Here is a 25,714-nt window from a genome sequence, read left to right as displayed (position 1 = left end):
GCACTGCATTAATTTAAAGAATTATTTATGCTGTAAAATTTAAGCCTAAATACATACAGCTTGTGCAGTGTAGGAGTGTGATGTAACAAGGTCTGCAGCTTGTTTTGACTTGTAGATTTAAAATCAAGTGAATTGAAAGTAAATGTAAGCCTGGAGGATTTAAGTTTTATGGTGCAAAACCCCATTGAAAAGGGAGCGTAGGAACCTGGTAGAATATGAATGATACCAGTAGTCCCAAATTAATTTTAAAGTTAAAATTTGTTCGAGTATATATGTAATGAAGAGTAATTGTGATATATAGAAAAAGAAGACTATTTACAACAAACATTTCCTGGTAATAGGTTACCATGAGCTGACAAGATGTGAATTGGGCCTGGGAAACAAAGTGTGTGTGTGTGTGTTGTGTGTGTGTTTGTGTGTGCAGCAGGGAGTAACAATTATTTGGGGAATGTAATCCCATTGAGGAGTAAAACCTGTTGTGGATGACTCCCATCTAAAGATTTTTTAATCCCAAGGAGAAAAAGGCTGTATGTAAATCCTTGTCAAATCAGGTTTCCTCTGATGCCTTAAGTTTTAGCTTTCATGTTCTCCAGATTCTGTACTGCATCAGTATGTAACTCTGAACTTCATATCAAGGGTTAGCAAGTTGTCCTCACAGTCTAGTTAGACAAAACAATCCCTTTCCAGCCTGAGAACCAAGGACACCATTGCAGCTTCAGGCCAAAAAAATGTAAACAACAGTGAATTGAAGAGAGCAATCTGGGAGGATTGGACTGTATAACCTGAAGTTGAATTGGATAATTAACGCCAATAAGTAAATGGACCAGAACTTGTAAGAGTGTGAAAATTCATGACTGCTGGCCATCTTGTGGCCATCTTGGGTGTAGCCATGGGTGGGCTCTTGTGCTGCTCAAGGTGAATCCTTTGAAGGCTTTTTTACTAAACACCTACTTTATTCCTTTAACACTGTCTAGCCTCTGTTCCAGGTCAGTCTCTCTAGGCATCACCTCCAATGCAGGAAGCACAGCAGGGATGGCAGCAGGGACAGCCCTCACACTGCCAAGGCAAGCAAGGAAGGGGCAGCTCTGCAGTCTCTCTCCTGCCCACTGCTAGCCCCGAGGTCGGGTCACAAGGAGCCAGGGCTGGATGCTTGAGCAGGCCTGCCAAGAAGGCAGCGAGGACTGCCAGCTAGTAATGACAGCTGCTCTTTGTAACAGACCTATGGAGCTCAGGGAGCAGCAGCAAGAGGTGTCGGAGCTGCTGAGCTGTTCCTCACTGCACATTTACCAAGAGGAGGCTAATTTCTGGTAACCTGGGTTTGTTAATCTTTGTTAAATGTGCTGGCTGAGGATTTACATGCTTTTCTATATATGGAAGACAAAAATTGCACTTCAGTTTTTCAATGGGATTTTTTTTGTTCAAGTGAATTTTGTTTTATTTAGTGATTTTTTAAAAATACATTTTTAAACTTTCATTGGTAACAAAGTCTGCACATTTAAAAACGAAGTCAAATATATTAACTTCTGAATACTGAAAACGAGTAAAGATCCATTCAAATGTGGTTTATAAGAGCTTGTTTTCTTAAGCACAGACAGCAAATTCCTCAGGATTTTCTTTCACGTTGTTTTTTTTTTTAATATATTCAGAATTCTTTGAAAAGGAAACACTGAAAATCATTAACAGCACAGCTGAGTAGCTCAGGTGCTCTTCAAAAGATGTTGAGTCTGTGTCCCAAAAATACTTCAGTGGGTGTCTATTGCCCCCTTCAGACTATTCCCAGTACTAGTGAAAAATAATTAGTTGGAAATTAATAGCATTCCTTTGCACTCAGGGAAAAACACTAAGTAGATAGATACTGTTATGTAGATAGTTGGTGAACTTTTCTGGATATTAGCAAAGGTTTTTCTTGGTATTAGAAATTCACAGTAATGCATTAATTAAGTAATTATTTTAATTAGTACAGCAAACAATACCTCAAGTTACATCTTTAGCAGTTAGGTTCAATAGCCACAACAGAGGAAAAAAGCAATTAGAGTAATGGCTGCAGGATGGGCTGGGAAACTTGGAAATCAATTCAAGCATCCAGAGTGCATTTATACAGTTTTGTTTAAGTGATTCCAACTCTGTGATTGGGATTTTCATATGCAAAACACACTGTGCCCTATTTTTCCTTTCACCTTCCTTCTACTTCAGAAAATGTTTTTGCAGCATGATCAACACCAACCTGGTAGAAGCTCTTTACTTAATCCCCAGATGGATTTTATATTCCTACACAAATTGTGTGTATTTACAGTGCTCCATGTCCATACACATAGATACTGTCTATATGTGTTTTCAACAGCACCCTAATCTCAGTGGCAATTAAGTACTCCCTTCAAAAAAACACCACCTCAGTGAAAATGTAGCCTCAGTATGCTAAGTGACAAGGACAACTCTAGCTAGAAAATAAAATTGTATCATGGAGTTAATACCTGGTGTCTGAGCTGTAATGTGGTACATTGATTTAGCTTGCCTGAGAAGACTTTGTAAAAGAGATGAAAAAAGATTTAAAAGATTATCCTATGCATTGAGTCTTCTTTCTGTAAGGAGAAAAAGAAACTATGCTGCTGAAAAGTTTTGTATCCACCTTTCCCAAGCACAATCTGCTGAAATAACAGCACATATAAATACCAGCCTTTTATAGGGTGATACTGCTTTATTATTTAGCAAATGGCTAAGGAAGAACAGCAATACAGACTTGATGGTGCATTTCATTCTATGTACTTCATAACATAAAGGCTTCCAGAGAACCAAACTTACATTTTTTAAAAGGGAAAGAAATACTGAACTAAAATACTTATTTGCATTTTTTAAAAGGGAAAGAAATACTGAACTAAAACAGTTATTTTCTACTTAGGTAAAATTCAAAGCTTCTAACTGAAGCTCTTGCATACATACAGTATATTCTATTTTGCTGTCCTGTTGCTATAATTCTGCTGCTAATAGTAAAAAAAAAAAAAAAAAAAAAAAAAAATTTTCATTTTTCACGTGGCAGATTCTCACCATACCAAGGAAAAGCTTGACATCAACCTTCAAGTTAAATCATTCTGATGTGACAGAAGGCTCCTCCTCTTCAGGCAGATTCTACATCCAATGAAGTGTAGTGCAATACATCACTGAGGTATGTTGAGTGCTGCTTTTGGCAGCTTGCTGCCTTTTCTTTTGTTTTTTTTAACACTATAAGTTTGGGTTTATCAACCCCATTCCTTGGCACTCGATGATGTAGGTATCATTACCAGCGTTTTCCTCTTCTGATTTTGTCACAGTAAATTTGGCCTAAGAAGATTAGAAATACATCCCTAATTAAATTATCACATACAGAAGTTTAAATATTCAGTATCTGATGTCCAATAATTGTAATGTCATGTGTTTATGTATATTACAGCTTTGACAGATTTAATTTTAAAAAAAAAATTTAAATAAAGGTGGTAAAAGTTTCTAACCATTCTAAAAGCCTTTAACTCTAGGGTATGCTCACTTTCTACAGGAAAACTCCCAGGTAAATATTATAGCAATTTTTTTATCAGTGCTTGTCTTCCATGATCAAGTTCAACTCACACTGCCTGATGAACTTTGCCAAGTTACTGAAAGAAAACTGACAGGTAAAACTTCCTGAATGTTTGGACTCACCTTTGTTAGCTGCTCTGCAAAGTGTATAGCTGTTTGAGTATGAAGTGTAATTGGTCCACTTTTCACTCTAGATACTCCCTTTGCTAGTGCCATAAAAATGATAAGCTGAAAGGGAAGGAAAGGTCATAATTAAGTCATTCTTCAGATTCTAGGAATTTATTGATTAAAAAAAAAAACCACAAAACCATGCAAAATGTCTGTAGATATAAAAATTTTGTCTTTCAAGTTTCATAAAAGTTCATGAAGCTGAGATTGAAGAGTGATCCAAGGCTCCAGAAGTTTGGAAATTGCTAATGTAATGCCTAATACAGAAGAGCTACTTTTCCACAGTGGAGTTTGCCCCTGAATTCCTATTACTGAATTCCTGGCCCTGAATTCCTGTTACTACATTTAACTTTGCTAAACCAGCCCACAGTTTGTATCAGGCTAAGATAAGGCACTGGAGGGCCTTCATTCTCAAATGAAAGTAGGGGAACAAGATAGTCATGTCTCTAGATATTCTTTAATACCTAATACCTTCCCTTAGTATCATTCCATATATGTAAGGAGGGAGCTAATATCACTGCACTACATGGAATGCCAAATAGAAGCAAATTCCTGCCTCTTCCTTCTGTACTTACTGAGGGTTAGAGAAAGGGAAAATTTGAGGGTGTTGGGGCAAAGCTAAAAGCATTTGTAGTTTCTAAAAACTGTATGTAATTTGCTAATTCTAGTGATGTTGTGACTACACACCTCTGAGACTACTAACAAACACCTTGCTCCTCCTATGTTCAGACCTATATTGTTTACAAGTAGTGCATGCATTTTTTTGCTACTTCAACTTCATGTAAACACATACAGGAACCTTACTTGGTCTTGCAGAGAATCATCCACAGTTCCACCATGTTTAAGATTCTGCAGCAGCATCTCAGCTGCTTCAATGCCAACCTTGTCAGCATTCTTTCCTAAGAGAGAAATCAGAAAGCTGAAAATTACTACTTAAAGTTTAAAAAATACAGAAACAACCCAAGAAATTATCAACTTTTTAAACCTTATTTTCTTTAAACTTTATGCTCTTGCCTCAAATATCTGCTAAAAAAAACCCTTCCCATCTTATGCTTATATATAGTTTATACTTCCTAAGCAGTGGAAAGTACCCTTATTTAGTCAGAAAAACATTTGATTCAAATAATTTCAAACCAAGATCACTTCTATTTATTTTAATCTAGATTCACTTTTGAGCAAAAACTTCACATGTAAAACACAAAGTCTATGTTCCTGAAGTTCAGAAATATTTCTAGTGATTCTCCAGTGATGATCCATTCTGACACAAGGTATAGTTAACAGTTCTATCATTTTTGTAAATGTCCGTTTACTATGTTTTACATCTGCTAATTTCTGCTGTCCTTTATTTCTAAAAACATACATTTAAAAATGAAACATTCAAAGCATCAGATCTTTAAACAGATGACACTTCAGATTCCAATTAGTTATTGGTATATTCAGTTAAGTCTCAAAGAATTCATGGAATTCTTACCTCTCTTGCCAAGTGATGACCCAGCTAACAAACAACCTGTTGAGGTCTCTGCAACAATACTAAGCAGAAAAACAAAACTAATTAAAATTAAGAACAAAATCACTCATAGTTTATTTATCAGATATGTAATCAAGATCTAGCTAATCAACCAACAAGATCAGAGGTAACAATAGAAGGCTTGGACTCACATTATTCCACTTCCAGTCCCAACAGCTTGATCATCAGGTTCTCTGACAGGCTGAATGTTAATATAAAGATCTCTGATTTCTCTTCTGATGCATCTCACTGCTGCTGCTGACATGTCTTTTGCCAGCTATCACGACAAGACATAAACCCAGTAATTCAATTAGGTAATGTAGCAATACTTTTTCCTCAGAAATTCAATTATTACAGTTAATAAAAACTTTTCTTCCTTTATAGAGAAAAAGATTTGATTTTAGGTTTCTCACAAAACATTAGATTCTCAAAATAACCCACCCCAAAACCAAGTGCAAAAACCCCACCCCACAATTATCATGTACAGAATGTGCTCTGTAAGAGGAATACACAAAGTAACAATTTTACACCACAAGGAAATGGGGACATGCGAAGCTTATCCAATTCCTGTGATCTAATCACAGCTATATTCATAGGTTTGGAGAATTTAAGACTAAAACCAGCAGTCCACAGCTTTTCAATAAGCAGTTTCTTCTCTTCCTTCCTCTACTAATTCCTAGCCTGTATGTGAGAAGGAACCTTAAAGGAGATCCCAGCACTCAGGACAGGAAGAATAGAGAGAAGGAGATATAAAGCATCAAATTTCTCTCCTTTTTATTTTTGGCTAAACCTACACTTAACTTGTTCTAATACCCTTAGCAATGGTTGCAAAACTTGTATTCTGGTCTCTACCTATTACAGTGCTCATAAATTTATGAACAAGGGCTCTAATTTCAGACTTAAAATAATCCACATGAATATGAAAAATACATAAACCAGATATCCCTCAATATATGTTAAAGACTTTTGAATAGTCCTATGAAGGATGAAGATATTGTTCTCAATTTCCTGTTTTAGCTTTACACTGCTGTGCAATTAATGAATTTTAGGTATGTCCAATACAATATTCTACAGTCTGAGTAACTGAAACCATTTAATAAGGTTGCTTAGCTTTTGTAAGACTGCAAAAGACAAGAGTAGAGGATTCTTAAGGAGGTCGCATGCAATTTTATATATTTATATAAGCTAGATACTACCAGAGTCATGATAAGCACTTACTTTGATAGGCAGTGCTCCAGCAACAAATGCCCTTCCATAAATCTTTGTCACTGTACCACGTTCTGTTAAGTTTATTGGGCTCAGCTCTTTGACTGGAGACATGTGGAGTACAACTTCACCACCTCCTTTAGGATAGTAGCCCCTATTTAGAAATAGTAATTGGACATAATTAAATACAATGATCACAAGGAAACCAAGGAAAGGGCCAGGAGGCTCTTAATATATTTTACTATACATTTTTATGTTCCCTGTTACTGTACATACAAATTTTCTTGATGTGTGCCTTAGAAACCCTTGTAATAGAATTAGGTTCTCTAACAGTAATCCTCTGTAATGCATATCTTATTAACTTCCTAACACCAACCTAACTGGCACCTTGGAAAAACCTCAGTAATGCACTGCCTGTTCAGCATGTGCTCCCCTCAGGGGAGCCAACAGGAAACATTACACAGCAGCTGTAGGCTCAGCAAGGAAAAAAAAAAAGCAAAGAATCATTCATCTCATGGTGACAGTACACACAGGGGCAGCTAATGCAGATTAGTTCATGTATTATAAATTCACCCCCCAGTTTGATTGAGAGCCCCTTGTGTGTGCCTCTGCTCACTCACGGGTTCAGTAAGGCCCAGCTCTGCTGCGCAGCTCCACAACTCACCTCCTTTTTATGTCACAATTAAATGTGAAATTGAACTTTTCAACTATTGGCTTGAAAACCTGAAAAACAAAAATGCAAAAACACTGAGTGAATTTATTTTGCATTGATAATTTCCCACTACTTTATGCAATCTTAAAAGGAAAAAAAAAAAAGCTCAACACAAAAATTTCAGTTGCATTATTTTAAAAAAAGATAGTCACATCCATATATCTCATTTGACATTCCTCATACTTCATTCTCAATGTCCCTTTGTGTAAAAGGATTTTCTTATGGAAAAAATAAGATTCATTCACAGCACTTCTAGAATAAAGAATACATTTGAAGTGAAATTTTCTGTAGTAATTAAAACCAAAGAGACTATTTGCCATTTCAGGAAATTCCATGAAACACTGGTTGCTCTCTACACTGAGTACACTAATAGTGTTATATTCCCATGCCTAATTCCATAGTCACAAATAGACTTGCAGTAAGAGCAACAGAGGAACAGCAGTTACATTGCACACATATTCATGGAAGATGCACCACGGCAAAGGAATTTCTCCCTACCATGACTGTGTAGTCTATCTGAGGAGCCATCTCCGCATTAGTCCCACCTTTTAGATGAAGCTCTGATGGGGAAGCAGCAAACAGCACACAGGGCATTGCTACCTGCATCAGTAGACACACACTCCTAAAAGCAAGTACAAGATACTCAAACTCATAATCCATAGAATTCTAGAGAATCATTATATATAGCAAGGGTAAATGACTTTCCAGAGCATTTATTTTGCATTTTATTTTTAAAATTATCTATAAATGTATTAGTCTTTAGAGATAACAATTTAAAACTTCATGTCCTTAGCAAGCCTAAATATGAAAGTTTTCATTCCACAATAACTGCATCTTTAATTCCCAGTTCCAAACAACTAATATGACATACTATGCTATAAGTTTAAGTAAACGTCAAAAGGTACCTTATTGCATGGTGCTTATTTCAGACCTCATGGATGTGAGATATTTATCTAATTTAATGCATTTGGTCTGGTATGTAACACACTAATCTGAGGAAATTACACCTCAAGTTTTAAAGCCATGGGCAGCTGCTTTTTGCATTACATGAATGAAGGATAAAGCTTTCATATCAATCGGTACTTTTAAACTTTATGCATGTTCTGCCCATATGACAGGTTCTTTGGTCACATAAATCTGGCTCAGGCAGCACATATCCTGGGTCATTACCAAAGCATAAATCTTCTTTTCCTCCCACCTCCCCCAAGTTTATTGTGATCATTTTAAAGTTATTAGAAGCTGGTATACAAAGACATACCCTGCTGTTTTTGTATCAGCTATGTGGGTTCCACCTTTGATCTTCCCAGGAGTGAAGGTTATTTCTGTTGAGCCAATTTCTCCACCATTCAGCTTCCCATCACAGAGATCTCGAACCATCTCCAATCCAGACAGATGCTGAGGTCTTAGAGTGACAATACACCGTTAAAGACACAAGTAGAATACATGCTCATATTACATTAAAACAGCCACTTAACACCAACTAAAAAATGACAATTGCAAATTTCAGATCAGACAAGGATCAGAAATTTACTCTGGTTTGCTACAGTACTTCTGAGTTCACAGGAGTCAAAGGAGCAGCATTCAGGCCATACTGGGATATGCAAGATTTTGGTATCTTTTCCACTAGAATGGGTTCAGACAGATAGACAAGATGCAAGAGCAGTCACTTGTCCTAATGTGATAAATGCTTGGACAGAAATGCAGTGGGATAATGATGGCAATACTGGCTGAGCCAGAACCGGCTGCAGTGCGACAAGAGAGTTAACAGGTTTGCTGTGTACTTGCCTTGTGCTTGTTTTTATTTGTTAGGGTAATTTAAATGGGAAATACACCAACTGTTCTTAACACAACTGTTAACACTGTACGCAATGTGAGCAATGTTCTACTCGGGCATTACAGGAGATGTTCCCTGTTTCCAACCGTGAGTTCCGCTTAGTGCCTGTGGAAGCATTTCCGAGGCAGCGGCCGGGCCGCGCCCTCACCTGCTCCGGCTGCAGCCCAGGGCGGGACCCGCGCTGAGGGCACCGGCGGAAAAACCGAGCCCCGTTCATGCCCCAGCGTATCCCCTCACTCCCTGTGTGCCACCGACGGGATTTTCTAGTAAAAAGGCTCTTTCAAAGCAATGGAAACACGAATGTTTCAGGCGAGAGCAGCCGAGGCCTTGCGCGGCCGGGAGGGCCCCACACGCCGGCTGAGCGCCCCGGGGCCGCCCGGGGAGGGTCTCACCTGAGGCCGGGCTGGCTCCGCCCGGCGCGGATCCGGCGCACCCGCAGCGGCACCCCCAGCAGGCAGCTCAGCGCCGTGGACACCCGCAGGATCTGCCCGCCCTGCACGGAGAAACGGCGCCTGTCAGGCGCTACGGCACTTGCCGCCCACCCAGCCGGCCCGTACCGCTGCCCGGGACCAGGTAAGCCGGGGCCCGCTGGCGCTCACCCCCTCCATGATCCCGCCGTCTATCTCCACCCTGTCCCCGTCCATGGCTGGGGATGAGCGGTGTCTCTCGCAGAGGCCGCGCCAATGGGATTCTGGCGGGGGCCTAAACGCGGCGAGCCCTCGGCGAAGCAGCCCCAGGGCCAGGAGTACGCGGCGGTGGCGGCGCGCCCGGGATGCTGCGGCGCCGGTGCCGGGGGCGGGCGGCGGTGCCGGGCAGGCGCAGAGCGCAGGCACCTCCCTGTCCGCCCGCCGGGGCTTGGCCGGGGCGGCTCCGCCGCGGGGAGGGGCAGCGGGCGGGCCCGGAGCTCGGCACGGGGTTGGGGTAGCTCCGTCGTCCCTGCGGTACTGAGCTCGTCCCGAGGTCCCGCTGGAGGCAACGCCTTTCCCCTGTCCTGAAGGCCAGAGCGGTAACAACGGAGCTCAGAGCCATGGGCACAGCGCTGCCTCGTTACAAGCTAGTTTTCCTCAGAATCACAGAAATAATGAGGCTGTAAAAGACCTGTGAGATTATCAAGTCTAGTCTATAAGTGAATACCACCTTGTCAACTAGACCGTGGCACTAAGTACCACGTCCTTAAACATCTCTAGGGTTGGTGTCTCCGCCACCTCCCTGGTCAGCCCGTTCCGACGTCTAATAATCCTTTCTGTGAAGAGATTCTTCCTAATGTTCGACGTAAACCTCCCTTGGCGCATCTTAAGACTATGCCCTGTTGCTTGTCACCCGGGAGGAGAGGTGGATCCCCGCCTGGCTACAATCACCTTTCGCGTAGAACCACAGACATGGACGCGTTGGTCTGGCAGGCTCAGGACTTTATGACACGTGTACCGGGAACAGCAGGGCTCTCGGCAGTGCCCTTTTGTCGCGGCCCGGGGCAGCCGCACCGTGCCTTCCCCCCGCGGCTCTGTCCAGGAGTCCCCGCACAGGGACCGGTCCCTTCCGCGGGCGCGCGCGGGCCCCGAGCGCCGCTCGCCCCGCCCGGGCCGCGGCCCCCGCCCGCTGCTGGTTGGCTGTGGCGGCGCGGCCGCCGCCGGTTGGCTGTGCCGGGGGTGTGTGCGGGGCCGCCCTGCCCGCGGGAAGATGGCGGCCGTGACCGCGCTGAGGAGCAGCTGCCGAGCCGCGGGGCGCTTGGTAAGGGAGCGGGGACCCTGCGGGCGGCGGCGCTCCCGGCCAGCCGGGGCGGGAGGGATAACCGTGGCATCCCCGGGCCCTGTTCCTGCCGTCTGCCGGGCCCACGGCCAGCACCGCGCCTCTGCAAACACTGCTGGGGGCGGGCAGTGCCTCAGCTCCCTCCCGCCGTGCGCTCCCCGTGCTCCGCGCAGGTGACCGAGCCCCCGGCAGTGCCGTGTGCGCTGCACGGGGACCCAGAGCTGGCACCCCCGCGCTGCCCCCGGAGTGCCCTGCGCTTGCCCCCGCTCCTTGTGAAAGGAACGTGTGCCTTTCCCTAACAAGTCAGTGAGACCCTCCTCTTCTGTTATTTCTAAGTCATCCCATTTTTGCTTTGCATATGCGTTGCTCTGCCATCACCGCTTCTCCGCGCTCGCATCTGCTCCCCTTGCATACCGCATCTGCACGGAGACGGTGTGGCTGCACATGTCAGAAAGGGAATCGGATTTCTTTAATCCCAGGCGCCTTGATACTTCAAAAGTAGTTGAGATACCTTACCATAAAAAAGTGAATCTACTTGGTTGCCTTTTTAGGTTGCTTACAATTTCGTGAATTTTAGTTCATGCTTTCTTCTGTCTTCTTGTGTTACAGTCTTCTTGCTGTTGTGAAGAGCATCCTATTGCTCTGGTTGGTTTCCTGTTATGTCACTCCTATTTTATGGGATGTCAGAGAAGAAATAACTCTTGAAATTTAGAAACAAATCTAAGGATCAGTTCCAGTTACTAGTATATTTTTTCTCTGAATAATGCGTATTGTAATTTTAAAGCATAATGATGAGGAATATTTAAATGATACTTTTGTAATCCAGTTTTCAGCTAGTAACTTATAAGTATTTATTAATCATTTTACTATTTAAGAGCACTGAAAGTAGCACTTTATTTTAAGTTGTATTTCTAACCATCTGCTCTTAAATCCAGAGGGGCATTCCGATAAGATGAAAACGCTCATCTTATCTATGTGCATACTGAACTATAGAATTGGCTGATTTAGAGTGTGTGTTTCCTGCAAGCACATTTTGAATCTGAGCCAGGAGGCCTTTGTGTTAAGTGGCAGGGAAATTGCAGTTACCTGGCGGCTGGGACGTGTGCCAGGTATTCAGATGAGGGATGACATCTGATTAAAACATGTTACCAGGGATGTTGCTTTAGTATATGGGTAACTATACACTTGGAAATATGGAGTATATATGCAAAACACATCCAATGTGAGGAAGTGTTCATTAAAGTGTCTCAATGGGACAGAAGTCAAGAGAGTTCAGCACGACAGTATCCTTTAATGCAAAGTCATTGCCTGTGAGCATGAGCTGTTCAATTTGACTTGGAAATCAGTGTTACTCTGTCAGGTAATCAGTTCTCTCCAGGCTGCTGAAAAGTATTTTGGTCTGAGGCCAGCATACATTTTCAGGATCAGTGGTAACTTAGAGAACTGGAATTGGCTTGTTTTTAAGGAAACAACCAAAACTGAACCTGAGGGGCAAGGCAGTTCTGCCCCTGAGTGCACTCAGCTCCCTCTTGGCTTGGTCAAACCACAGCTCTGTCATCCAGGCTGGTGTGGCCTCAGCCCCAGCAAGGGACTCGAGAGGGCCCTCAGTTCCTTTTTGAGAGTCACTCTTCTCAGCAGAGACTTGCACAGGAAAGGTGTTACCTTGCTGGCATTATTGCCTTCAAGTTGCTGTTTAGTGTGATAGTAGCCCCATTAACAAGCTCAGTACTAGCAGTTGTTTGGGGTTTACTGACAGATTTTTCCAGACATCAAAATATGTAGATGGGTATGCTATGGATATTAGAGCTTATTTTGTCTTTTATGTGCCATTTTTATTTCCTTGTTTGGCATTACACCAGTATTACGGTGATTAAATGCTGAAATTGTAAGCACACTCTCTTTGTTTAATGGATTTTAATTTTTTCCTTGTTACTAAGGAACACTGCTCTGTGAAGAGATTGTGTCCTGTATTATTACTTTAACATACTAGCACACCAACTTTTTAATAGAAAATGTGCAAAACTGAAAACCAGAAAGATTTAATTTTTAAAAATGCAGTAGTTTTGAATTATTCCTACTGAGATAATATGAAACAGCTTGGTAACTCTTCAATAACAACACCAGTCTCTTTTTTTGGCAGTGACATTACTAATTCACTACCTGCATTGGTAACCAAAGGTTAAAAACACATGGAAATCATTGTGAAACTTCACATTTAGAAATAGTTCAGAGATTTGATGTGCTCCTTGTGATCATCTTCACAGGTAAATACTGGATGTTTTCCATTTAGGGTCATATAAAGAGAAAAGAGGGGTTTTGCAAGTTTGTGACAGAAAGCTCCAGTTGAATGAATTTTCAGTAACATTTTTATGCAAACATGTAACTTTCAAGTGGGAAGAAACCCAGAATTAAAAATAGGAGAAAATAGGATTGTGAAGATGTACGTTATATACCAGTTTTGTAATTTACTGAGAACTTTAAATATATTCCCAAAATACGATTTTTCATAGCTTGAAATTACCATGTTACCTGATTGTTGAATATGGAAAGTTGTTTGGAGGACTAATGAAAATATTTTCTATTTGCTTGTTATAGGAATTAGAAAAATACTCACTCTAGGTCAGTAGGTACCATCTTAGTGGCAGGCAACTGAAAGGTAACTCAAATGATATATCAAATGATATGTTGTGTCCATTATGGTAGATTGTGTTGTATAAATGTTTGTTCCTTAAAGGAAGGGGACATTAAATGGCTTAAATAATACAGAAAATGGGTGCATTGTCAGATCAGAATTGGCCTGCTGAATAATGTACTTTTAAAAAAGTGAAATGTGATAGCAAATAGTTGAACAGTATGGGGTGTGGGGAGGGAAACAAGAGGTTTCATATACTCTGTAATTATCTGAAAGGATTTTTTAAACAAGAAGTTAAAATGGACTTTCCTATGCAGGTGTGCTGTTTTCTGGCTCCTCTAAGAAGATAATTTCTAAATTTTACAGTTTTGAGCTACTTGAGGTACATTGTAGCACCTGAATTTTTTTCATATCTCTAAATTAGTTAGAGATAGTATCTACAGAGAAATTGTTATTTTTATAAATTTTACAGCACTCTTAAGGCAACATAACACCAGAATTACATTAAATTTAATAAATTTTACTGGATAAGAATGTGTCTGAACTAACTTGTGTTGAGATTAATAAAATACCTGTTTATGTCAATGCAAGCACTATCAGCTTTGCTTTTGATCACAATCATGAGTGATTACCAGAGGCTTTAAAGCATAAACTTTTGTCTGAAGAATCTTTCAGAAAATTCTGTAGATCCTTTAAAGTTGATTTCTGGCTAAATATAATTACAACCATAAAAGAAAACCATCTCACAGCCACTTCTTACAAAATACCATTGAAGCTGATTTGAGATGATCTTTACTTGAAGATGATTGCCTCCTATATATAGAAATAAAAATGCAAGGGCAATTCTCTGGACCCTCTGGTGTGAATTTCCTTTCTGATTAGTACTTCTGATCAACCTCTGATGAGAGTAAGAACTGATGAAGACAAATATGCTGGCTTTCCCTGCTGTCTAGTGAAAGCTTCCAGCATTCATCCTGGATAGGAATATTTCAGATGTCTGATGTAGTTGATGTTGATAGTATGTGTGCTTTTTGTGTGCCTGTCCTGATCAAGCTAATTCCTGAGAGAAACAATAGCAATGAATTACTCACCAAATCCTGTCATGATTTTTGTTAGTTGGTTATGTCATAGTGGCTTTGATCTCCCCGTGTGTTGTGTTAGTGAAAGAAGTTAAAGAACTGGCAAAGCTTTTGCTAATCTACAGGTTATTGTGTATTCAAGAATGTATTCAGTGCAATTCTGTTTCCATAAGAACTTCTCTTATATAGACTAGATTGAAGCTATTTTAGTATGACTATTAGATCAGGAATATTAAATGAGCTCTACATCCTCAGTCCATTGTATTAACCCTTGAGACTTTTCTCCCCAGGTTTGCATTCACCGCGTTAGATCGTGCGGCAGCATTCGCTTTATAAAATCAAAATATGTGTGCGTGTTTGACAAATCTGCCCTCAAGTTTAGTCATCAACAGCGATTATTCAGAACATCTGCTGGTAATCTTTTTCATAATAAAATAATTTATTTTGTTTTGCTATTTGATGAGTGTTATGTTATAGAGGTTTGCATATGGCTGGTGTGTAGACTGTTTCTGATGCATTCAAATTTTTCTGTCTGGTAGTTTGTATTTCATGTTAAACGTGCTGTATTTTCTTCTCTGTTTCAAGTTTCATGTGGCCAAATTGTCCAGTTTAAACTTTCTGACATTGGAGAAGGAATTACAGAGGTGACAGTAAAAGAATGGTAAGCTCTGCTTTCCTGGAAATGCACTAAGAAATCAGCAGGTAGTTTAGCAGCTTTAGCTGTATGGTCAATGAGTTATCTGAGAATATTTTCTGGGTTGCTAGTGAAGATTTTCAGGTTTCATTTTGCACATTTTAAAACCTTGTACATCCTGAGCTTTACATTTTTGTTTGTTTGCAATCTGGTATATTCATGAGTGAAAAAAGTGGAAGGGACAGGATGCACCCTGAGGATGCACTCAAGGCTTTTCCTTGAGTGATTAATGTTTTTTTAGTTCAGGAGACCTATCTTTTGTTATGGTTACTTAGCCTGAGCTTTAGAAACAAATAATTAGTCTAGAGAATCCACATAATTTTATCCTATGCCCCTTCTCTGTTGCTTTTAGTAAAAGATTTGAACTTCTGAATTGTTTGTAAAAAGCCAGTGCTGAATGGATTAAACAAAATCCAAGTGTACAGTGCAGGAAGGCAGTGTTGGAAGGCCTTGTTCTTCGTACAAATATCTCTTTGCTTGGAAGACAGTGTTCTCTACTATCCATTTCCTTTCTGAAACTCATCTTATATTGACATTGAAACTGAGAACTTCCTTGCATTCAGATTAAGCTGGGTTCATTCTTATTTTTAGATGCTTCATAATCTGACAGGAAAACTCTGCTTTATTAAAGTAAATGTAATATGTGTGTAATGATATTCATAATAATTTTGTCATTTCACCCATCAAAGAGTTCTGCGGCAGTCAGGCAAAATGCATGTAGCAAACATATCCAGTGTGTAGAATTTGTCTTTTCATCTGGGATGCATGTTACTGAGCTTACCAAAGGAATACACAGAACAGGTTTTTACACTGACTGTGTTTCCCAGTAGCCTGTGTCTTTCCTCCCAGGTACGTAAAGGAAGGTGACAGCGTGTCTCAGTTCGACAGTATCTGTGAGGTACAGAGTGATAAAGCCTCTGTCACTATCACCAGTCGTTATGATGGCATCATCAGAAAACTCCATTACAACATAGATGATATTGCTTTTGTTGGAAAACCACTAGTGGACATTGAAATTGATGCTTCAAAAGGTATTGTAGGCCATTTTTTCCTCATGTATATTTTATGTTTGTTGTCATAAAATGATCAGTAACAGAGAAGCTTACTTTTTCCTCCTGAAAATCTTCAAAGATTTTTTTCCTTTATAAAGTCAAGAAATTTGAGCAGAGAAAGTTGTGATATTTATTAGAGTTTAAAATCTCCTAGACATTTCCTGTTGAATATTTGGCTTAAGCGGTAGCCTTTAGCAAGCTGTGTTCCCATCCACATTAACTCAAAGTAAATTGTTAAAACTTCAGCTATTGCAGAATGGTTGAGGTTGGAATTTAACAAATGCTTTAATGTAGCAAAGCTAGTTTTTTTTCTTTTTGTTTGCAGGTGTTGCCTCAGAAGAAGATGTTGTTGAAACACCTCCTATGTCTCATGAAGAGCACACTCACCAAGAGATAAAAGGTCACAAAACATTAGCTACCCCTGCAGTTCGTCGCCTGGCCATGGAGAACAATGTAGGTTTGCTGAATAAGGTCCTCTTGCATTTTACCTAGCTTTATTATGGCAGTTTGAGTGACTAGAAGAACACTGATCTAGAAGAAACAGTTGTTTTCAAATATATTTTAAATGTGTGAAAACGGTTGTAAAAATGAAGAGGACTATGGTTTCTGATGATTGTGGTGGATAGAAAAAGAATTACTGGCCTTAAAACACAGCTAGGAGGCTTTAGGCTGAAGACAGAAAACCTTTCTAGAATAAAAATAAGAAACTGTCAGAAGAGATTCCTGAGAATCTCTACAGAGAAAATAAGAGGGAAAAATAAAAAAACGACCTTGTTTTACTTTTCAGATTTGTATTAGAGCAGAGGATATACTAGGTGATGTTTTACATGCATTTCTAATGCCTTTTTCCCCTGTGAATATTCCATTGGTTTTGAAAGCTCATGATGCATTTTTAGGAGAGAATTAAGTGGCAAATAGCTTTCCTCAAATATTTTTAATATTTCACTATTGATCCTGTGAGGTAATTAGGAGTTTAACAATATTCGTGGTTCCTCCTAGAAGTATGCAGTCAAATAGGGACTAGTGGGACTTCTGGATGATTTGAACTATTGAACATATTCAACATACTGAACTATGTTGAATATCTAATAAATTGTAGAAAGGAAAACTGCAAATATGTTAGATCAGAAATGGGAATAATTTTTAACCATAGCTCACAATATAAGGTATTTTTATATTACTGTAAAACGGAAGTGTCACAGCTTGTTATGTACTTTTCAGATTAAATTGAGTGAAATTGTTGGGACAGGGAAGGATAACAGAATACTTAAAGAAGATATACTCAACTACTTGGCCAAACAAACAGGAGCTATTTTACCTCCATCACCAAAGGCTGAAATTGTTCCCCCTCTGCGGAAAACAGAGGCTGCACCAGCTGCTCCAAAGGACAAAGCACGCAAAATCCCTGTACCTGTTTCCAGACCCATTACATTTTCAGGAAAAGATAGAACTGAACCAGTAACAGGTAAATCATGAAATATGAAGTCTTGAGACCATGCTCCCAGTAGAGTACCCGTAACTTGCTCTTTGAGTAGCTGATTCCTTTTGATGGGAGTGTGTTTCATGTTATTGTTATGCAAGTGAGCATTTAGGAAAACATTCTCTGTAAGAAGCATCTCTACTAAAATTATTTTATGAAATATTTGTTCATGTTTTGGTCGGATAGAAAATTGGGTTGCAAGTTGTACTTGCTCATTCTTCAAGTGTGTGTTGAAACAGGTAGGAATTCTAAACATGGATTTGTCATGGTAGGAATCATTATGCAATTAGTGGCAAAGTGCAGTGAATTTAAGGGTTTATCAGTGCTTAATAATAGCATACTGCACTATTATGTCACACTTGTTCTGGAGAACAGTGCCATAAAAGACATTGAGGTAACAAAAAATCACATTAAATGGGAAGATTAAAGTTTTTTGGAGAGGCTGGAAGGCGTAATGCAGATTATCATATTATGATTTCAAATTCGTACATACATAGGAGACAGATGCAGTAATATGATCTGAAGTGTTACAATCATCAAAATTGAATTCTATGAATGAAATAACTCAGTAAGTGCTCTTTAACCTGTTCTTTTTTGGTTATGGTTTGGCTTTGGTTTGGATTTTGTAAGTTATGTGATTTGGTTAATGGAAACACAAAATTTCACCATAAGCTCATGGAAACTCATTTTGTTGGTGTAAGAGGACTGAATATTTTCCAGGTTTTCAGAAGGCCATGGTAAAGACTATGAGTGCTGCCCTGAAGATCCCCCACTTTGGTTATTTTGATGAGGTTGATTTGACTCAACTTGTTCGGCTGCGAGAAGAGCTGAAACCTCTAGCTGAAATGCGTGGAGTTAAGCTTTCCTTTATGCCTTTCTTCATAAAGGTGAGGCATGCAGCAGAGCCCTCTATGGAGTACTTGCACAAGTTCTGCCAAAATCTGTTCAATGATTGTTGTAGGTTTGGAGCACCTCTCTATCATCTGAGTTATGGCAGATCACAGGAAAAGTTTCAGCTGTTTTTTTGTTCATTGAGCCACTTAACAATTTACAGTTGGAATTTCAGCTAGAGTTATGTAATATCATTGAAATTTTGGGAGATATTCATGGGAAAGGATAGAGTGCTTTCAGCATTATTTAGTACAGAGTTAAACATCACCAGGTGTTTGAATTGTACAGAAACAGTTTTTGAAATTTTCAGTATTTTTTTAACTCCTCTAAAATGAACCTTATATGAAATGCATCATTGCTGCTGTTGATGTTATTATTATAATCTTTGTATTGCTAATGAATCCCTTAGGTCGCTGACTGTTGTCCCTTCTATTATTCAGAAGAGCAGGCAGTTGCACTCATGTGCATTAAATGTATGGCTTAGTCTGAACTTCTGGTAATGCTATTGCACTCAGAGTGCTACCTAAACACTCATTCCATATTGTTTTAATCTATTTTTACTCCTTCTTATCCATGGAGTTCTCTGCTTAGAAAATATAAAAATCTATTTTGTTTTCTTTTGCTATATTTAACAGGCAGCCTCTCTGGGATTGCTACAGTATCCCATTCTTAATTCTTCTTTGGATGAGAACTGTCAAAATGTCACATATAAGGTTTGTAAACTCTGCATAAATGTTGTGAGCAGAAAGTGTAATGTCTAACAGGGGCTTTTCAGAATGTCTGAGCTAATTATAACGACCAAAATTACGGTGTTGTGCAGGAAAATAATTTATGTGTTCGGATTCTGAGATCTAGACTTGTTTTATTGTTGGTCTTATTTCAGTAGTTTGTTAGATGAGAGTCACTTTGTTATTCAGACTTGCTCCAAAAATGCATATTAACATATTAATTTCATATTTTTCACCAAAATATGAACCAAGCTTTTAAAATGAGAACGTTTCAAATCTAATACAACAATTTTAAAGTAATGGCACAGTGGTCTGACTGTTCCAACACTCAACCCTTATATACAAAAGAGCAGCCTTGACAAAAGTTACTTAGTTTTTATACAAGCTGCTGGATTGATACTTCTTGGCAGCAAGTATCTATTTTCTTAAGTGATGTCTACTTGCTCCTTGCAGCACAAACTTTTTTTTGGTGCTGTTCTGTAGATATCTCTCAGAATCCTTTTCTTTCCAAAAAATGAAAAGCAGATGATCTCAGTGATGTGAATGTTAGCTAAGGTCATCTGTAATGGAGATGGAACATGAGTCTCCCTTTGGTGCAGAGAAACTGCATAGCTCATGATTGAAAAATCTGTGGTGTTTTTAAATGACTGTGCACACACCAATTTTTTTCCTTATTTTTTTAAATTTTAGTGTTCTCTTTAAAATCTGCTATTTTTACTTTATTACACATTTGATCATCCGAAAGTGCATTGTTTTCAGTGTGAATTTGATTCCAGGACTTCTGAAGGTGAAATTGTCAACATCAATTTACAGTTGCAGATGTGAGGCTAGTTTTTAAAACATTACATCCTTTTCTCCCCTCAAAGTTGTGTGCAGGAGTTGCTTACTAAATACAGCACTTTCCAGGTTAAAAAGATAAATGAGGAAAATGAGATTGAAGTGGCTTTTTTTGTCAAATACGTTTTAGGTTGACAGCTTGTATTAATGTCTGGTTCATGACACTTGCTGCAGGCTTCACACAACATTGGAGTTGCAATGGACACAGAGCAAGGTTTAATTGTCCCAAACGTGAAAAATGTTCAGGTCTGCAGCGTGTTTGACATTGCTGTGGAATTAAATCGCCTCCAGTCCTTGGGCTCTGCAGGCCAGCTGGGAACAAGTGACCTCACTGGGGGAACATTCACACTTTCAAATATTGGCACAGTAAGTACAAAGAAAATGACAATTGCTTCTGAAATCTGCTTCTGAAATCAAAGCTTATTGAGGTTTAATATGCAAAGAGCAAAATCTGTAGCAATTAATTTAATTATACATTCTAATCTGATTAAAAATGAAGCACATAATTAATATTTAATTAATAATAATGAATAATAATTAACGAATAATAATTAATGAATTCTAATTCTAATAATTAATCACATTCTAATCTGATTTTTTAAAGTTGTTAAATAATACCCTCACCTTTTTCTTTTCTAGATTGGTGGCACTTATGCCAAACCAGTGATACTACCTCCTGAAGTAGCTATTGGAGCACTTGGAAAGATACAGGTATATTAGCTTTAGCTCAGTGATGAGAGTGTTAGCTGAAGTCATCTGTAATGAAAATGGATCATGGAGTCTGCCTTTGCTGCAAAGAGAATGCATAGCTCAAGGCTGAAAAGTTTGTGATGTTTTTAGATGACTATGCACACACCAAATGTTTAATTAGAAGTCTTACACCAAAGGTTCATATTTATTTTCCATAATCCTGTTATATTTCACTCACATATATGTAAATACAGTTTTACAAATTCTGCAACATAGCAATTTTGCTATAAGCAGGGGAAAAACTTGAGAAGTATTCTGAAAATCAAGTTTAATTTCATGAGCCAGGCAACTGAATCCATACAGAATTTTGAATGTGAAGGCAGTTTTATATTTTCTGAATCTCAGGCTTTAATTCTTTAATTTGAGCTCAGTGCTGGAAATCAAATTAGTGTTAACTGAAATTACTTGCGTTCTTCCTCTGAGCATTTTTTTAGAGGTGCTTTAAGGAAACTGCCACTTTGAGAACTAACAGTGCAATAAACTATTCAGGAAGAAACTTTTGAGTCAGGAAAGGCTTTTACTACTTCAGTATTTCCATGATGGTAGAAACAGGCTGTGTGACTGTTTATTATGCAGGCTTGCAATATATTCTAATCCACAGCACAAACAGTAATGGAAAGGTCTTGCTTTTTGGCATGGTGCTACTGCTGTCTGTCTAATTCAGCAAAATGGTTTTATTTAAATCAACAAATTGGAAAGAACAAAAAAAACACAGATTTGCTAATGAAAGTATTTAATTTAATAATTCTGTTTTTGTCTTTCATCTGATTTTTAGGCTCTTCCTAGGTTTAATGGCAAAGGTGAAGTATTTAAAGCACAAATAATGAATGTGAGTTGGTCAGCTGATCATCGCATCATTGATGGAGCTACAATGGCCCGGTTTTCTAACTTGTGGAAATCCTACTTGGAGAACCCTGCTTCAATGCTGCTGGACCTTAAATAAAGGAAACCATGGCTAGAATATGCCTTTAAACTCTGTGGATTAGACTGAATAGTTATAAAAGCTGTCTCTGCTAACATCTGCCCTTTGCTACGAGCATTATATGATAATGTTATGTGGTTGAAAGTTCTCAACAGCTGATATCAGTCTCAATTAGTTGTTACTTCTTTCATTTAGTATTGCTGTGATTTTGTCCACAGCAATCTGTCAAACTGAATAGGTCACAGCTTCTCCATATGGTGGTGGAATGTCTTTATTTTGCCTTTTATAATAGGAATGATTGTCAGGCTAGCGTGACTGAGTGCCACTGCTCTACACCTGCAGTATTTATAATCTGAAGGGAAATTTTGGAGAGGAATACTCATAGTTCTTCCATTTTGGACGTAAATTTATTTTAACAAATAATATCTGAATTCCCAAAAGGGATTATGCAAAAATCATATACAAATAAAATGCCTTTAATGCTTCTGCTGTAAGATGTCCAGAGAGCTTTTTGTTGTTTAACTGAGTAAACCTCTTAAGACTTTTGCTAGTCTACTTTTTCTGGCAATTACTTGCACAGGTACTCTTTATCAAACTATAAATGAAGAGGCTATATTTCTTCAAATGCTTACTGACAACACTGATTGATAACTATCAAGGCCTTAATACTCTCTAGAATATCCTGTATTTTTAAAGAATGAAAGTACTTTCAGCCCTTAATGCTTTCCAGTTATTTTTGATTCTTATAGAAAGCATGTCTCTGTTAAAACCAAAAGAGAAAGAAAGAGAAAACAAAAAAGGGATATTTTAAAAATTATTCTGTCATTAGGTAAGCCTGACAGTAAGATAATCATTATCTAAAAGCTGTTATTGATATTCAGATACTAGAATCTGAATGATTAATCAGATTCAACAAAGAATGGATATTAAAAAATACTGTGAGATAAGGACTTCTTAAACTCAGATACGAGGCACATAGTGGATGCCTTTAGAACAGAAAACTTGTGTGGTTTTAAGGTAAACTAAACAGGTCATGAGGATTGCACTGCTGATTTAATGGGAGATATGAAGAAAACTGTTGGATATAAATATCTTCTAAACACATAAGTTTCACACTGACAGGAGGGAAGACAGTTATATAGCCTTAAAAATGAATTTGTAACGCACAAAATGGACATTTTTTCCTTTTTTTAGATATATCAAAAACAGGAGCATTCTTCAAAATTGTAGACCAAAGTTGTCTATCGCACTTAGCTGTGAAGATGTGAGACAGGCTACCAGAGGTAGAATCCCTGCTATCCATGATGCTGAGACTGAGTAAGAGGAAAGCTGGTAATGTACAAAGGGGAGTGTGGCACATCCATGCAAGGTGCTATTAATATTTCTATTATGGTATAAGGGTCTTTTATATAAAGGTCATTTCTTGCAAAGTTTGACTAATATATCATGCTTATCACCTACTTCATTTTTATCAGATTTATTTATTCCTAATAAAAAATATAAAGCCACAAATTATTGTTTTTATTTGTGAATTTTATGCAGGCTATCCTGTAGGGGTGACTCAAACTCTTTCTTCTTGACTTAAACGACATACTGTACTCAAGGCTACCAAAGAACTTAGCCGGATATCTGCTTTCCTACAAGTATGTTGTAGTAAGGGCTTAGTCTAAAGGCTTAGGATATTTTTTTAATCTGATGACCATTGAGAAAATAAGTGGAGGGAATAGAAGTGTATAAAAGAAAGCAATAAGATTACTTTGAAATACTTAAGACAGAATAGTTTTGCTTACATAAGGAGAAGATTGAAAGCTATAGTACTAAGTGTCTTTTTAAGTAGGTATTGCTATTGATGTATTTAGTTGGTTGTGGACTGGAAAGGGTTGGGGTTTTTTTGTTATAAAGTTCTGTGTGGTAGAGTTATAACCAAATTAATGATACTTTTAAAGTTTCATCTTGACACTTTATACTCCAGTGCAATTGGTTAAAACTATCCAGATTTATAGTTTCTACCTCAAATAGTGACCTGTGATTATTGTTGTCTCTCTCTTCCCATTTGATTGAAGAAAAAGATTCTGACAGACTTGTTCTCCTTTTATCTTCTCCAATGGCTGTTTGAAGAAATACAATGTTAAATATGTTTCATGAAAAGGGGTGAGTAATAACCCCTTTGCACATCCTAGTAAAGATTACTTTTCTGTCTGGACTTTGATAATTTGCCGTAAAATTCTTTAGCAAGAGAATTTTTCAGCATGGGCAAAAGTAATGAGTAAAATACTTAGCAATGTAATACCTTTTCTAGTCTGTTTAGTCAATGTTGCTGTTTAACAGCACTTGGAAGCTCAGTTACCTTGCAGAGAAACATCACTAAAGAAAGCAGTCATTTTTAATTCAATACTGGCCTTTTTTATTTCTAATTGTCATTTTTAATTCAAAACAAACTTACTGTGTAGCATAGCAAGTATTCCTTCGTTCTTCTTGTTCACAATTTCTGTTAATGGGAGTCCATTTTAGGGGAGCCCTCACACTCAGTAAACTGGGAAGACTTTAACAGTGGTAAATGCTTAGGGGGGTTGCAAAAGTGCCTCATGTGATGCCTTCTATTCTCAGCATAGGTTAAAATTAGAACTAGACTGACATTGCATTGGAGTCTGAGTGAGAGTTTTAAATGGCTTTGGTAATGCAGACAAGATTCATAATTTATCTCCACTCTTGTCCAGAAAGCAATGAGTCACAGAAAATCCTTGAAAACACCAAATAATTGAGGTAAGTTTTTGTTAAACTCTTGCTGATACTTGGAGATGAAGTTGTTGGGAAATCTGATTACTTGGGAGTGAATTTGCAGTTGTACAGCCACGCTTGGGAATTCACTTGTGAATTGTTGGCTGTGATGGCAAGAATTATTTTTATTTTCTTGATGAATAATAAGATCTAAGAACAAGACCTTTTTGATGGAATCCTGTTATATAATGAAATCATCCTGAAAATAGTCATATACTTAGATCCTTTGATATTTCATGGTTCTAAGGCAGTACTTGTTGAATAATATGCAATAGAGAATTGCCCAGAGTAAGCTTTACTAGAATTAAGTATTGGTTTGACTGTATAATGTGATACTGGGTTTGGTAGTACAACTATTAGCAAATGTCTCTCTTCTGCAAAATTTATATTAAAAGATTTCTAGTTTTCTACCTAAAAGGGCTTGTAGTTCAAAAAATATTTCTAAACAACAAGATATAATAGATTAGTTAATCACTTGATCTCAATATAAATTTAATCTTGAAAAAATCAGGCAATTTGAATTGTAACCAGTGACTAGAGCTAAAAACCTCATGCATACATAGCATTGCTGTAGTATATTGGAATGGGGATTGGGAAGGGTAGTTACTCTGATGACCACTGAAAGAGAAGCTAATCCTTCGAACTAGTAAATGTAATCACATTATATGGGGGAGGGAAAAAGTATACAGTCCTCTCTTTACAGGAAAAAATCCAGTTCCTCTGTAGGAACCCACAGACCAGACTGCACTGCCATGCCAGGCTTGTCATTTGTGTCACTTGTCAAATCCTGCCATTCTTCCTTAACAGAGAACACATAAGAATCATGATATAGTAAACCAGATTCTTCTTTATTCAAGCTTTATAATTTGATTTTGTGCTGTCTTTACAACAGGAAGCAATCCTGATGTTTTACATTTTATTTGCCTACACATTCTAACTTTATTTTAGTATAAGCAGACTTTACAAATAAGTATGTTAGCAAAAGACATAATAAACATAAAATAGAATGATTGACAGTTTGAACACAAAAATGGTCACTAAGCAATTGTGGCTTATACAGGTCACATGAAATTATAACAGAAAAAATATGAAAGAAAAGATTGGTTCTAAAAGACAACCTGTAACAATTATTGTACGTATTATATGTGCGAA

The 25,714-nt window shown here is 38.3% G+C and overlaps 2 protein-coding genes across 4 annotated transcripts; one reads left to right on the top strand and one right to left on the bottom strand.

The window, feature by feature from the left end:
- Nucleotides 1–2,675: 2,675 nt before the first annotated feature.
- Nucleotides 2,676–9,770, bottom strand: RTCA (RNA 3'-terminal phosphate cyclase). The gene is made up of 11 exons (XM_033067999.1): nt 9,573–9,770; nt 9,366–9,466; nt 8,398–8,541; nt 7,638–7,761; nt 7,092–7,150; nt 6,440–6,581; nt 5,374–5,498; nt 5,186–5,244; nt 4,519–4,613; nt 3,670–3,774; nt 2,676–3,315 (listed from the first exon to the last, which is right to left on the bottom strand). Exons 1-11 carry the CDS (start codon nt 9,615–9,617, stop codon nt 3,217–3,219), a joined length of 1,098 nt encoding a protein of 365 aa, XP_032923890.1. The 5' UTR covers nt 9,618–9,770; the 3' UTR covers nt 2,676–3,216.
- An 857-nt stretch (nt 9,771–10,627) lies between these two features.
- On the top strand, nt 10,628–23,116 carry DBT (dihydrolipoamide branched chain transacylase E2). 3 transcript variants are annotated; one of them, XM_033067524.2, is made up of 12 exons: nt 10,651–10,701; nt 13,669–13,733; nt 14,721–14,844; nt 15,016–15,091; nt 15,974–16,155; nt 16,502–16,629; nt 17,398–17,641; nt 18,377–18,543; nt 19,183–19,260; nt 20,287–20,478; nt 20,752–20,823; nt 21,638–23,116. In XM_033067524.2, the coding sequence occupies exons 6-12, from the start codon at nt 16,540–16,542 to the stop codon at nt 21,803–21,805; spliced, it is 1,011 nt and encodes a 336-aa protein (XP_032923415.1). In that variant the 5' UTR covers nt 10,651–10,701; nt 13,669–13,733; nt 14,721–14,844; nt 15,016–15,091; nt 15,974–16,155; nt 16,502–16,539; the 3' UTR covers nt 21,806–23,116. The 3 variants fall into 3 exon arrangements, with proteins under 3 accessions (XP_032923413.1, XP_032923415.1, XP_032923414.1); XM_033067523.2 differs by lacking the exon at nt 10,651–10,701 and adding an exon at nt 12,919–12,983; XM_033067522.2 differs by lacking the exon at nt 13,669–13,733 and having other exon boundaries at nt 10,628–10,701.
- Nucleotides 23,117–25,714: the final 2,598 nt, after the last annotated feature.

Source organism: Catharus ustulatus, chromosome 9, assembly GCF_009819885.2.
Source record: "Catharus ustulatus isolate bCatUst1 chromosome 9, bCatUst1.pri.v2, whole genome shotgun sequence".
Lineage (NCBI taxonomy): Eukaryota > Metazoa > Chordata > Aves > Passeriformes > Turdidae > Catharus > Catharus ustulatus.
Note: the sequence above shows the minus strand (reverse complement) of the source record. Positions and strands in the feature narration are given on the sequence as shown.